Source organism: Nicotiana attenuata, chromosome 12 (genome assembly GCF_001879085.1).
Source record: "Nicotiana attenuata strain UT chromosome 12, NIATTr2, whole genome shotgun sequence".
In the NCBI taxonomy this organism is placed as follows: Eukaryota; Viridiplantae; Streptophyta; class Magnoliopsida; order Solanales; family Solanaceae; genus Nicotiana; species Nicotiana attenuata.
The window spans coordinates 7,095,388-7,110,598 of NC_032000.1; the positions used below are offsets into that span (position 1 = coordinate 7,095,388).

Below are 15,211 nucleotides of genomic sequence, written 5' to 3' on the forward strand. Positions count from 1 at the left end.
TCTCCAAATGGGATGGGGCCAAGTCTTTAGATTGTTTAAGTAGGTTGGGTGACAGATCGGCCAAATGGGTACTCCGGGATATAAACTAGGGAAACAAAAGTGGAGCACACGACGATGCTGCCCGTTTTCATTTCGTGGAAGTCCCCGGCAGAGGAAAGGGCTGTAGGTGATGGCGTGTTTTGCTTCTTACGATGAGAGGGGCGTCAAAATCCTTTATATTGGTTCTTGCGTGGCACCTGGTATAGATGATTAAAGGCGGGCCGCTTTTTCGGGACCTATTCTCTTAATAGGCTGCAAAGCGAAATAGGAAAGGGGCCGAGCTGACTGATGAGTGCCTTTTTAGCCTTTATATAAAAGGCTCTCATGTGGAACTAACATGGCTAGCTACATACAAGTATAGACAAATTAAGATGAGATGGGATGGCCGTTCAGAGGCTGCAGTGGGACTACCGTAGGAAAGCCCTTCCCCGCTAGCTAACATAGAAAGAGATTCCCGGATAGCAGTAGTCTCTATTTGAATCTCTTCCCGACTGGCCAGGCCGAATCGAGGCACCACTTGGGTTGGGAACGGCTCAGCCCACATGCATCATTTGATGAAAGTACTCCAGTCGCCTCCAATGATTGGTTTGTCTACCACGCATTCTCTCCCTCAAAACAATGCTCTGAACACGAAAGTGTGCAGTTCCGCCCCCTTTTCCCATGCTAAGTCACAGGCAGCGCCTCGGAAAGCACGAACGAGCCACATGCGGGTAAACTTGCACATGTGGTTCTAGCCGGGGACCCCAGTATACTGTATTAATATGTGTAGGTTCCCATAATTCACTCGACCACACGATGAACATGTTTTAAGTTAACTGGATGTCGACCGCTTAAGCGGAGCTTGTGGTCACTCGTTCCTCGCTTGTTCGAAAGAGCTTCAGATTGGATTCAACACTACATACGATATTTTCTTCTGACTCCCCTTATGCCTTTTGCTACTCCACAATGCTCTCTCCAAAACAAAACTCAAGTGAGTGAAAGAAACCCGCATTCCCTCTCTTCTTTCCCCTATCGCTAGCGGCCTTGCCTTTTTAAAGAAAGGCTACATTCGATTTTGACAATGGGTAAATCTATTGCCCAGCCCAACCTTTATGCAGGAATTGACCAAATAAGGAAGATTGTGACCCCCAACAAAAAAGGAATGGCATTTCCGGGGAATAGCCCGCTTAAATAAACTAGATTGAAGAAAGGGAGGATATCCAAAAGGCTTAGAGAATGGGGATAAACTTCTCAGGATATCCTGATAACTAACCCACCTCGAGCTGATTGTGAGAAACCCATTTACGCCTTTGAATGAGAGTTTTGGGATATGGGGCCAAACCCTTTTCTCTCTTTCGCCCATCTACCTCGGCTGCCTTGTCTTCTTCAGTTGGAACATAACCCAGCCTATAAGTTGCCTTGTGATTTACAAAGTTAGGTGACCCCTTGCTCTTTCTTCCCCAAGCCAAGTCCAGGGAATGTCCCATCTCTATATGAGCCACGTATTGATTTGCATAGGATAAAAAGAAAGGGGCACCCTTTCTATAGCATTAACAAATTGGAACCCGGTTAGATTAAATCCTGCATTGTCATCCTTCACCTCGAAGAAAACTGTCTCCCTATAGGCATCTCCATGGATAGTAAGAAGTTCCCCATCTCCTTGCATCTTGCTCTTTTGTTGTAACGAAGAAGGAAGAGCACCCAAAGGCATGGTTACATGGCCTACCTAGTAAAAGATTCAAAGAAGCAGGGATATCCAACACATGTGATTCAATATTTGCGACACAACCACTGGCCCTCACTCAACCCTCGACCACTTTGTAGCCTCTTTCTAGGTTGCGTTTGACTTCTTTAAAGACGAAAGACAACCGAAGTCTTTGCTCCCTGGATAAGTCTCATTCGATGTTGCAACCGATGCTTAAAAGATCTTCTTCTATCTTCTCAATCTTCGATCAATCGTTCTCTACTTCATAGAGGAGGGGGTTCCCAGCTAACAAGGAAGCGGGATTCAAAAGAGAGGTAAATTCTAAACTGGACCGAGATGGCCTATACACAAATTGACCGACACCATTCATGAAGAAATAAAGATCGTTGCAAGAAGACCCCCCAACAAGACATGTAAATGGCAGAAACTTTACACAAGTAGAACGAACCTTGGGCTTGACAAGACAACACCTCGCGACTCCCTTTCAAGATGAACAATGTGGCTAAGCGTGCATCTGGGGCGGATGTGCCGATGGATGGAGGAGGCTGCATCTGGTAGTCAGTCTATTTCCACCAGCTGGCCGGTGGGAGCAGAAGCTTGGGATATGTTTGGTGTTTCTTCCATCAATCATCTGGACCTACGCCGTATATAAACAGATTTTGGTTTCGAAGGTCATCCATTACAAAAAGACCTTTCTCTGAGTGGATATGTGGAAGTACGCTATGATGATCCAGAGAAATGTGTGGTTTCTGAACCCATTGAGATGACCCACGAATTTTGTTATTTCAATTTTGCTAGTCCTCGGGAACAACGTAGCGACGGATAATTTCGAATCAGAATATCCAGTCTAGGGGATAAATCAATAGGAAATGTTATTTGCTTCGTAAGGATAAGAATTCACTTCTATGAAATGAAAGAGTTTCACCGGAATTGTCTTGATCGTCTGATATTATTGAGAAAGAAATAGGAAGAAGTGTTATCGAACGATTTCCTGCAATTCTTCCCAGTATGGAATGATTAAAGAATCATGCTACAAGTCTCGATCTATACGAAATACTGTTTTGTTTTGTTTCTTTCGATTTTATTAATAATGGAAAAGACTTACTCTAAAGGGGCGCTAGTGCTTGACTAATAACATATCAAAGGGGCTTGAAAAAATGTAATAGGCTGATCCTCTAGGATCGCTTCGCTTCTTCAAGATCCACCCCTTCTTTCAAAAATCAAAAAACAACGGTAACGAGCAAGAAAATGGATGCGCTAAGGCGTAACTTCGCGCAGCTGCTACGCCCTTGATTCTTGCCTTATCTTACTTAGTAAATCAACCTTTCGTGCTAGGTGCTCACCTTTTTTTCTGGGTGGAAGCTGGCGAGCAGGGCTTGCTTAACCGGATACACAGAATTGGGATCTCTGTTGCATGCAAATCTTTCTACTAGGAAAGCCTCGCTTATTTAAAGGGCTTCTTATTTAGAACCCTTTTTCTTGCTTAGTCGTAAGTAAGCATTGGTAGGAGAGGCGGGATGATGATGAGTATATAAATCAATAAAGACCAAAAAATAATAAATGGGAAGATAAATTAGATATCTATGGAAAAAATAACGATGTAGAAGGCGACTGAAAAGGAGGATCGACCTACAGGGAGAGTGGTGGGTATGGATTCTCTACAATGACACTGTTGTAGACCAATTGAAAGGGATGTAGCGTAGTTTGGTAGCGCCTTTGTTTAGGGTAAAAAATGTCACGGGTTCAAATCATGTCATCCCTACCTATTCTTCTCCGCTGGGCAGTAACGAGGGATCCATTGAGATCTATTCAAATTGTATATACAGATTTTCATTTTATGAGACTATATGCATGCAAGATGTATTGGGGATACAAAAAGAATCCTTTTTCTTTACAGTCGTATCTAGTGTGACAAGAAAGCGCTCTTAGTTCAGTTCGATAGAATGTGGATCTCCAAAACCCGATGTCGTAGGTTCAAATCCTACAAAGCGTGGTTTTCTTCTTCTTATATCGAATTAGAATGAAATAGATTTATTTAGTAACTTTCACAACCATCGAAATTTGATCTCCTGTGCCTGTGAATTAAAGAAAGGAGGAGGTTAATAAAAAAAAGAGATGTTAATTAATCAAAGGTCTAGTTGATCACCATCCATGTATTGTAAATATGTAGTTAGGAATAATACAACCAAAGTAATAGGAGTTAGACCTAACACGATTCCAAATAGAAAAACTTCAATCATTTTTCTTTGTTTGAAAGGAGAAAAAAAGGAGGTAATATCAATACCTAAATATTAATCTGAATTGACATGAATCTCAATGATAACAACAACAACAACCCAGTAAAATCCCACTAATGGGGTCCGGGGAGGGTAGTGTGTACTCAGACCTTACCCCTACCCCGAAGGAGTAGAGAGGCTGTTTCCGAAAGACCCTCGGCTCAAGAAAACAAAAAGACAAAAGGAGACAATATTAGTATCACCACATAAATCATAGGAAAAATAGGAACAACATGAAATCCAGAAGAAAGATACAAAGCAAAAACGATAGCTAGTAAATAGGTCCTGCACTGTGAGGCGAAATAGTAAGACACAACATTGCCACTAGCTATCTCAGACAAAAAAGCTACTATACTAGTCTCTTAATGACACGAAGTAAGGAAAGACTCAACTACCTCCTAACCTACAACGTAACGTAAGTAAATATAGAATACATGTAATCCCACAGAAAGATTTTTTTTGATGAATTGTTTATTTTAAATATTCAGTTTAAATAAGTCGTATCTTGCTCAGTCCAATAAATATAGCTGAGGTTCTAGTTAAAACCGCTAATAGAAAATCGACATAACTGGTTATAGTAAGCATGAAAGGGATAAATTAAATGAAAGATATTTTTTTATACATATGTTTAGAAAGCACTTACCTAAGTTTTCATTTTTTCAAATATGAGGATAGGCAAAATAACTCAATTTTAATTGAAAGAAGAAGTTGAATGAATTTTTTTTGATTCATCTATCATTATAGGTAGACAACACTAACAAAGATAAGGTGACAGACATATAAAAGAAATTGATTCATCATCTGTAACATCTATCCATCCCTCAATTCCAATCTACCAATTCATTGAGTAACTCTTGGGTAAACTATTAAACTAATAAGAGCGGTATCATCTAACTTCATTCAAGAATGAAACTTGAATTTTTATAGAATAAAATGCTAAAATCATTTATATTTTGATCATTTCTTTGATTCTGCTGAATTGTATCGAATCCATTTTCGATTTTAAAGCGAACAGTTACCTTATCAAACTAAAAAACTTTTTCTTTTTATTACAATTTAAGTTTAACTCATTAGATTTAGTAATATATTAATTCACATAATATCTTGAATGATTGAGAAGATGAAAAAGTTATCACACAATCGCTTAAAAAACTTTTTTTTTGGTCCAACTAGTAGTACTTTCTATTAGGTTCCACAATTTTTCTTTCCATACTGCCCTATCCTTGTAGCTAGATCAAGAAAGAACCTTTGGATCGAGATCCACAATTATGGATTCCAATTATTTTTTTTATTTTTGCTTCTCCGAATATGATCTACTACTCTTATTTGTAACTCGACCATTAACTTCTTCTTTAGAAAAAAGGATTCCGACAACAAAACTGCTTCCACAACTACGAAAGGAAAATTGCTATATCTCGCATCTACGGTATATAAGAATCTCTTTCATTGAATTGAAAGAATAATCTGTTGAATGGAAGATGATTTTACATCAACAAGTAAAGGAAAAAAGAAATTATTTAGTACTTACTTTTGATACTAATTCAAATTGCCTTGTTGTATCAGAAGAAGGATAGCTATACTAATTCAGTATACTCTCAAGACGCCCTTGGTACAATATTGATGATCTCACAAAGATACAATTTCAGTGAATTGTCATTTACTGATCTCACTTTTACGGAATCGATCCTCTTTGACTGTACAAGAATATGTGGAGTTCAGGTTGTCTGAAAGCACAAGAGAACGTTCGTTTGCTGATAGTATTACCAGTATTCGATACTGGGTCATTCACAACATTAATATACCTTCCCTATTCATTCCGGGTTGGTTATTTGTCAGCACCGATTTAGCTTACGATGTGTTTGGAAGCCCTCAACCAAATGAGTATTTTACAGAAAGCCGACAAGGAATTCCATTAATAACCAGCTGTTTTGATCCTTTGGAACAACTTGATGAATTTAATAGATCATTTTAGGAGGCCCTAATGACTATAGATCGAACCTACCCAATTCTTACAGTACGACGATTGGCTGTTCATGCCCTAGCTGTACCTACTGTGGTTTTTTTGGGATCAATATCAACAATGCAGTTCATCCAACGATAAACTTAACCCGAATTATACAGCTACGACACAATCAAACCCGAATGAACAAAATGTTGAATTGAATCGTACCAGTCTCTACAGGGGGTTATTACTCATTTTGGTAATCGCTTTTTTATTTTTCAATAATTTCTTCAATTAACAAAACCAAAGAAAATAAATAAGATTCTCTTACATCATTCAGAAGCATCTCATAATTTAATTATCCATGACTCTTTATGTCTATAGCATGACCACTTGATGAAATCAAGAGAGAAGTGGGGTAAATGGCCGATACTACTGGAAGGATTCCTCTTTGGATAATAGGTACTGTAACTGGTATTCTTGTGATCGGTTTAATAGGTATTTTCTTTTATGGTTCATATTCCGGATTGGGTTAATCCCTGTAGTAATCGAATGAATTGAGTTATCAACATGAAAACGTAAGAACTCAACGGGATTTCCAGTATCTCGACTTTGGATCATAGCACCCAAAAAGTCTATCTGTACAAATGATCGAGGCTTGTATTCAGAGTTTCCCTGGGGTTGGTAAGGTGAAATGAGGCCACCCTAGCCCATTGAGTGCCCTACCTTGGGCCATTGACATCATACGCACTACTGAAATAGATTTCGCGAAAAACCATCTATAACCGATCTTGGTTAGCCTTTCACCCCAAGCCATATGTCATCCTTGTAGTTTTCCACATACGTGGGTTCGGTCCTCCAAGTCCTGTTAGAGCTCTCTTTAACTTGCTCATGGCTAGATTGATCTGTTTCGGATCAAATAGGAAGAACTAGAAGATTCCACCTCTGGAAAGCGCCTACACCTAATGGATTAAGTCGCTATTCCCGTTTCCTCACTGACCCATCATGCAAAAGGTACGCCGTTAGAGTGAGTGAGCTTTACATAAAGTAAAGGCTCTAAGCTCCGCTCCTTCGACTGATTGTTCACATTGGATCTAAAGTTCTCTATTGCACTCCCTAAATAGGGTTCTTTTCACCTTTCCCTCACAGTACTTGTACGCTATCAGTCATTGAGGAATACATAGGCCTAGAGGGTGGTCCCCCTTTCTCGTGTAAAAGCGATCAGAATTCGAACACGCCCCATTTTACTAGGAAGGATTGAACCATAGGGACAAATCTACAGGGCTATCACCTTCTTTAGTCAGATTTTCCAATCTTTTCACAATTACAGTTCACCGCCGCCCTTTACTCGTCTTCTTTTTCAATAACTGCGTAATAATAATGCAATATTGCCTTGTGAGCACGTGATTTTTGCCACGCTTAAACTACTCCTATAAAATTCATTAGAAGTAGAATTTTTTCTTTTACTATTTGAATTTTTGAAGTAATTGCATGATTTTGTGTCTTGTTTGTATTTTTGTGTGCATTTTTAGTTGCCATAATTCATAAAAAGGTTACAAAAATAGTGCATTTGCATTTAGAATTTTATATTTTTAGTTTTGCTAGTTAATTAATATTACTAAAATAAGAGGAAAAACAACAAAAAATAAATCTCTTACATTTTTTGTTCTTTTAATTTCACTTTTTGTTTAATTTCCTTTAAAATTAGGATTTAGTTTATTTTTAGAAAATTAATTAGTCTAAATGGAGTTAAAATAGGTCTTGTTAGTTTTAATTTTGCAAAGAAATATATAAAACAAATAAATAAAAAAAAACAAAACAAATGAAAGAGTGAATTAATAAAGAATCAGACCAGTTTGTATTGGGCCAAATCCAACTCTAGCCCAATCAACCCCTCAAACCCGGTCAAGACAGCCCAACCCAACCCATGATCCTGTCCAGAGACGCCCAAAACGGCGTCGTTTATAGCCACTCAATCCAAGCCGTTCATCCGCCCTAATCTAATGCTCTGGGTTCACTTAACACAATTAATAAAAGTGTCCTAAAATACCAAACAAACCCTAGACATAACCCTCCTTCCTCGTATCTCCCCTACCCTTTCCCGTCACCGTCACCCTCCGCCCTAACGCTGCCGCCGGAAATCGCCCCACGACGGCGGCCAACCTCCAATGGCACCCAAAAATTCACCACTTATTCTTCTCCTCCTCCTCATCGTAGATCCGTTGCCCTTTTTCTTCAAACACCGCTGGAACGCCTCAAGTTTACCAAACCCTAGGCGCCGCCACCGCCGTGCACGGCGGCGCCACCTCCCAAATCACTTTAAAATAGCACCCTGGGTTCTATTAGCCTCCTCTTCTCAAATCCCCGTCTGTCTTTACTCGAATCCCAGCCTTTCTCCTCGAATATCCGAAACTGTGGACGCCACCTCCGCCGCCTACGGAGGCGCCACTTCCAAATCGCTCAAAAACAACACTCCGTGACCCTTGTGCCTTCCTCATGCCTCATAGGTCATTGATTTCCTTCGAAGTGGTCCACAATGTCGATTCAAGCTTGAGCTTCAAAGATCCAAAGCGGTCGATTAGAACCTGTGTTCGTCGAGTTTTTAGGTCCAAGAATTAGTAAGTTTCTTCTTCTTTAGATTAATTAATTCAGAGGTTTTAGGGTTGTAATCAATTCTGTTTGCATCTTAGTGTTGATTTAATTCCGTTCTATTTTGATTTCCTTTTCTTCTTAGTTTGATTTTGTGTGTGATTATGATTAAGTGATTTAGAGTGTTTAGGTTTTGATTAAATTTTGTTTTGATTGTTCTTGTTTTTGATTTTCTTTTCCAGTTCGATTTTGTGTTGATTCATGAGCATCTTTTGGTAATATGATTTAGTTTCAATTTGCTTGATTACAGGCCTACTGGATTCTTAGACTTAATTTCAGGATTGTTTAATTAGCTTAATTTTTTTTCTAGGATAAGGACAGAACTTCATTTAGCCGTGGTTAGTTCTTGACCAGCTACTAGGGTAGGAAGGGGGTTGGTTTGGTTTGATCTATTAATTTTCAGATACATAAAGGGTAATTTAGGCATTATTGACAAGAGAATATTTAGTAAACTGAAATAGAAATCTATGGAGCCTTCTAGATGGTGTTGCAAAGTGAAATTTCAATAACATAGGGTAATAACTTAGGCAACAAGTCAAAACTTTAGGACTAATGAATAAAATCTGAAAATAAAAGAGGGGGAAAAAGTGTGAGTGAAATCTAGAAGCTTCCCCCTGAAATTTTCCTATAAAAGGCAGCCCCCTTGCCTTCTTTTCCAAGTTTCACAATCTGAAAACTCCCCCCAGATTTCCACAAGTCTTCACTAGCTGAAGATTTGAATTTCAAATCAAAAAATTCTAGATCTAGTTCTCCAAAACCAAAAACAAAAAGAAAACAACAGAAAACTTCATAAAAATTACTGTTCTATTGATATTCCTTAGATCAATTGCAAGTTCAGCTGTTAATTCGAGCCCTAGCCTAGATAAAAATGATTTGAAGAGTTTGTGTACTGGTTGCTGAAGTTTCAGAGGTTGTATTGGTTGATTTCGAATTTGTTTGGTTTGTTCAAGTTAGTTTGGGTGTTTACTGTTGCTGCTCTTCTACAATTCATTCTGGGCTTTGTTTGAGTTCATTTCTGGAATTCTGGTAGCTGTTGCATGTTGCTTACTGCTGCTGATCCTTCATTTTCTTATTTTTCGACACATTTCCAGGTACATACTTCTCTAGAATCCCTATGTACTGCTGAAAGGCTGATTTGAAGAAGAAAATAAGAGGATTAGAAGATCGGTTACATTTACATGTATGCTTGTGCATTAGAATTGCAGTTTCATTCAATAGTTCTCTGTATTTGTAGGATGTTTCTATCATTTTCCCTCTTGAACACATTGTAATTAAAAACTGGACACTTATTGTTTGCACATAGATTATTCTATACAGCATGTAAGTTTGTAATTGAAGTAGGACTTCACGTGAATTCGAATAGGTCTAATAGTCCTTTGATCTGAAAGACGAAGTCATCTGTCTAATAGTCATCTGTTTGTGATTTGAATAAGGTCATTATGCTTGGTTATGAGTTGACATTTGTATCAACGTAATTGGACTGGAAATCGTGATTTACTCTAGTCTAGCAGTCCAGTAGTTCCATTCAGAATTAGTAATTACATTTTGCGTATAATCTAGCTTCATTTTGGATATTATTAGATCTTTGTGTTTAGCTCATTGTGGAATCAGTTGTTCAAACGCACAAATATCATATTGATCATCTAATGTTCTTCATTTATTAGCGTCTTGTTTCAAATTCGCGTGGTATGACTTGTTAGATCTGTGCTTCTTTGTGTTTGTTCGGGGTTCAGTGCTGGAAATTGGAATCCCATTGGGACTGGGCATCGAGCTGGCCCTGAGATCTGAGGTCTCAAGGCGTATCCGTCCACATATTTGTTGGGCCAGTCATAAGCCCAAAACGCTGAGGGCATTTCCTACTGGTCCGGTCTCTTACTAGTGCTGAGGCCCAAATGTTAAGTAACTCACATTAACAGGGATGACACAATTCTCATTTTGTGGGCTGGCCTCGAAGCCCATTATGCTAACGGCTGTTCTGGGCTGATTCCGATGATGTCCATTTAGTGACGATAATTAATATAGTAGCTTTTAAACAATAATAAATAATTAGGGTTTCTTCTTTTATTATTAGAGACGAAGTAAAATAGAAAATCATAGTTACATTAGGGTTGGCCTTAAAATAACAAATGAGACGAGCCTCGCCGAACAAAACATATATTGCGGGGCCCTCAATAAATGGTTGAATTAAAATACCTAGACTCCGGGATGGGTCGTTTAGTGAATTTCACGGCTCTCCCCAAAGATAATAACGCGTTAGTCACTTTAGGCGCGTTTTTAATAATCTTATTTTCTTAAATACGGGTGCACATTTATGTGACCCAAATCCAAATCTCAACGAAGTCGAAACATGTCAAAAATTGCGGGTGCATTTATGTGACGCGATTCGAGACATATTTTCACGACGTTACGATTCTCTCAAAATAATAATAATAAAAGTGGTTCAAAGTTAAAAGCATCTGGGTTAAAACATGTACTAAAACCAAGTAAATAAGCCAAATATGACAGTTGAGCGACCGTGCTAGAACCACGGAATCCGGGAATGCCTAACACCTTCTCCCGGGTTAACAGAATTCCTTACTCGGATTTCAGGATCGCGGACTGTTAAACAGAGTCATATTTTCCTCGGATGGGGATTCAACCGGTGACCTGGGACACCATTAATCTCCCAAGTGGCGACTCTGAACCTTAATAAATAATGAATCCTGTTCCGATTGTCCTTTATTTGGAAAAAACTCCTTCACGCTCTTGCGGGTGTAGGATAAAGGAGGTGTGATAGCTCTGGCGACTCTACTGGGGAAACAAACCCAGAACTTCGGTTCAGGGTTTAAGAATTCGAGCTTAGAATAATTGTTATGTTTGGCTTTATCTGATTTTCTTACATGTTTCCTGCTAAATGTGCTAAATGCTTTACCGCTTTGATATTATCTGAACTGTATATAAACTGTGCTGAAACCCTCTAAGCCGGACAAGTTACTAAGAAAGAGTGTCATACCTTGAAATAAGAAAGAGGCCGGACAAGTTACTAAGCCAGACGATCCCGCAGGTCCCCGGTACGTAGCCCCCTCCTCGACTCGAGTTGTCCGCTCGGGTACACGGTCTAGAACCTATACCCAGGTTTTGAACCTAGAATAACTTGACTTCATGCCGGACCCCTAGTAGGAAAGCTTATTCGCATCACGTGCATTTTGACTTAGGGGGCTCAACACAGGGGTTGGGTCCGTCTAGGACAGGTGTACCCGGAATAATGGACCATCCTGATGCATCCTACTTGTGCATTTATCTGTTTTGGACTCGCATGCTGACCGGCTTTGAATATCTGGGAAAAATTGAAACAAAAAAAACAAAAAGAGAAAAAGAGAAGATAGCAGTGTAGAGAGTTAATTGCCTATATTAGAAAAACCAATGTCCAAGTAGTGCCGAAATGCTGCCGGATTTTTGAGAAAACAAAAGAACAAGAAGAAAAGTTTTTTTTTTAGTTTGTTTTGTTTGCCAATGGAAAAGAAAAACCAAAAAGAGTTTTATTTTCAAATTAGTTTGTTTATTTGCCACTGAAAAAAAAAAATATAAAAAAGAATCTTGCTTTCAGAAGTAGTGTATTTGCCAACAAAAACAAAAACAAAAAGAGTCTTGTTTTCAGAACAGTTAGTTTTATTTGCCCGAACTACGCAGGTTTGATTCTCACCGGATGTGAGATACGTAGGCAACCCTCATCGGGTCCAACTTCCTTTTTCAAAAATAGCCAAAAATGACATAATTTTTAATTTCGTCATGAATAAGTTGGGTGCCGCCATTCTTGTTTAAAATAAGCCGAATGTCCCCAAAAGGGCGCCGGAAGGCTGTTTTATCAAGAACAGCCACCCTGAGTCAATTTCAACGGTTAGCAGGCACAGCCTTAAAAACTTCTCCCCGAAGTGCTGAAAGGCCGTAACTGCAAAACCGGCCATTTGTTTTAAATTGGAAATTTGAACAAAAATAGTGTCATTTTTGATTGTTAGGTCAAAATAAGTGATTAAATCACCTTAATAAATGGGCAGGATGAGCACGACTCAAAATGAACCTTTTTCAATCATGCATAAAATCCCTTTGGAGTTGCGTCTGTGGTGGAACGACTTAGGAGGAGAAGGGCAAGATGAGGTCAAAAAATATTTGAAAGGGCTTACCGGTTTGTTGGATATTGTGCCTCGGGGAGACATCATCAGAGCATTGGTCACATGTTGGGACCCGGCACATAACGTCTTCCATTTCTCGGACTTTGAGTTAACCCCGGCACTAGACGAAATTGCCGGCTACATCGGAAAAGATGAGGTTCCTTTAAGGCACAAGTACTTAGTGGCCCCAAGAACTGTAGCTGTGACAGATTTTTAGACTCACTGAAAATAAGCAGGACGGTCCACAACGCAGATTTGACAAACGGCTTTTGTACTTTACACTTCATATATCACAGATATGGCCACATAGGAGGTTTCAACAACCCGGAAAATAAGATATATAGCAAAGGGAACCACCAAAAATGGGAGGAGCACAGACGTTTTGCTTTTATGGTAGTTTTTCTGGGGCTTGTGGTATTTCCAAGGAAAGACGGAAACATTGACATAAAAATAGCCGGGGTCGTCAGCACTCTACTCACTCAAGCCAAAAGCACTCTTGCGCCCATGATATTAGCCGAAATCTTCCGCGCTTTTACAGCCTGCAAAGCTGGGGAAGACTTCTTCTAGGGGTGCAATCTATTGTTGCAAATGTGGATGACCGAACACTTGTGCCGTCGTCCTCAATTCCTGAGTTATGGGTCTACAAAGAAGACATGTATAGAAGAGTTTTACACAAGGATTAAGGGGATCAGCTTGCCCGAGGGATTCACGGGCTGGACATCATACTTTCGGTCCCTCACCGCTAGTCAAATAGAGTGGACGTTTGGATGGTTGCCTGTTGATGAAATCATATATATGCCAGCAACGGGGCCGCACTTCCTTTTGATGGGTCTTAAGAGCATCCAGCCTTATGCCCCGTATCGGGTTTTAAGGAAACTCGGGAGGTGCCAAATAGTGCCAAAAGACGGCGATCTTAGTGCTCAGGTGGTAGAGATTAGCCCTGACGGACAGTTTCCTAAAGCAAGAGTCCGCCAGATCTGGAACGAATGTCAATACTTAAAAGCGGATACTTGCATACAGGATCGGGCCAAAGGCGAAGTGTCGCCAGGATACCTTGCTTGGTATAGGAGAGAATATGAGCATGAAAGGCCAGCTAAAAGACCTCACATCTGGGAGTTTGCCGAATCATCGCAAGAACAGTGGGCTTGGTTAGCTAAAGAAAATGAGTACAGGGCCTGCATAGGAGCATTGGAAAAACAGGTCCAAGACCTCCAGTTTGAAAACAACGTGCAAGCCGCGGCTGATGAGGGTGAGAGAAAAAAATTGGCCAAAGAGAATGAAGCCTTACGAGCCCAAATCCAAAAGATGAAGTTAGCGGCCGAAAATCCCGTCAGAAGTGCCAAAGATACAAAGCTTATAGAAAATCTAAGGCAAAAAGTGAATGACTACAGTTTTGACCTCAACAAAGCGGAAAAGGAATTAGCTGGGGTTCGGAAACAATTGGCTAAAAACGCGGAAGAACGGGCCCGCATGGTTAAGCAGTTGAAAGAAGAATACGATAATGAGGTCACAGGATTAAAGAAAAAGGTCATTGCCACAGAAAACAGAATGATCAAACAGGCAAAAGAATTCAAAGTTGAAAGAGAGCACTGCTATATGGCATTGGCACAATTAGAAATGGACTTGCAACAACTCCAGGAACAAAACCAGGTAGCCGAGCAAACTTTGGAGGCTAGGGCCCAACAGATAGGGCGGTTGCTTCAAGAAAAAGGCAGAATCAGAGAGAGAATCTTAACCGTTGCTCACTCCATTACTAGGAAATGCCAAATGTGCGAGAACATGACCCGTACCACCTTCTTTGCATCAGTGATGATATTTGTGAAGCAGATAATGAGTGACCTGGACAGACTTCAAGGGGAACTTGCATATAGGCCCGCGGCGAGACCGAACGATGTCCCGCGGGCACCAGGAGCTTTAATGTATTCATGATTGTCTTTTGAGTCTGTATTGCTTTTTCTACTAAAGTTTGGCATTTGAGTCTGTATTGCTTTTTCTACTAAAGTTTGGCATTTGAGGCTGTATTTCCGTTCTACTGGAGTCTGTATTTCTTTTTATTTAAAAGTCAGTCAGTTGATTGAGTCTGTATTTTCGTTTGAGCTAGAATAGGGGTGGTGGAGTCTGTAGTTCTTTGCTGCATTAGAGTCTGTCAGTTTCGAGTCTTTGTAATAGACGTATTTGCTATCAATAAAATTGAAAATCCCAAAATATGTTTGCTTCTACTTTACATTTATTCTTCACGAACTACGCTTGGTCTGATTCACGCGGGGTCATGATACGTAGGCAATCTCCATAGGATTCGACCGTAACCAAATAATAAAATAGGGGAGAAAATGCAAAAGAGAGAGCGGCAAGAACAATGGAAAATAAAAAGGAAGTGGCACATAGAAATAAGGAAAAGCCGGGATGACGCATGCAACCAAGCAAAGGCATAATAGAAATGGTTAACTGCTTAGGTGCATTCACTCCCCAATGT

At 39.8% G+C, this 15,211-nt stretch overlaps 1 protein-coding gene across 1 annotated transcript in view; it reads right to left on the reverse strand.

Annotated features, from left to right (window-relative positions):
- LOC109235851 (keratin, type I cytoskeletal 15-like) overlaps positions 1,508-15,211 on the reverse strand; it is a 22,798-nt gene continuing 9,094 nt past the window's right edge. The window contains exon 3 of the mRNA XM_019402099.1: positions 1,508-1,744. Within this exon, the coding sequence (XP_019257644.1) occupies positions 1,508-1,744 (237 nt within the window). The remainder of the gene's footprint in view (positions 1,745-15,211) is intronic.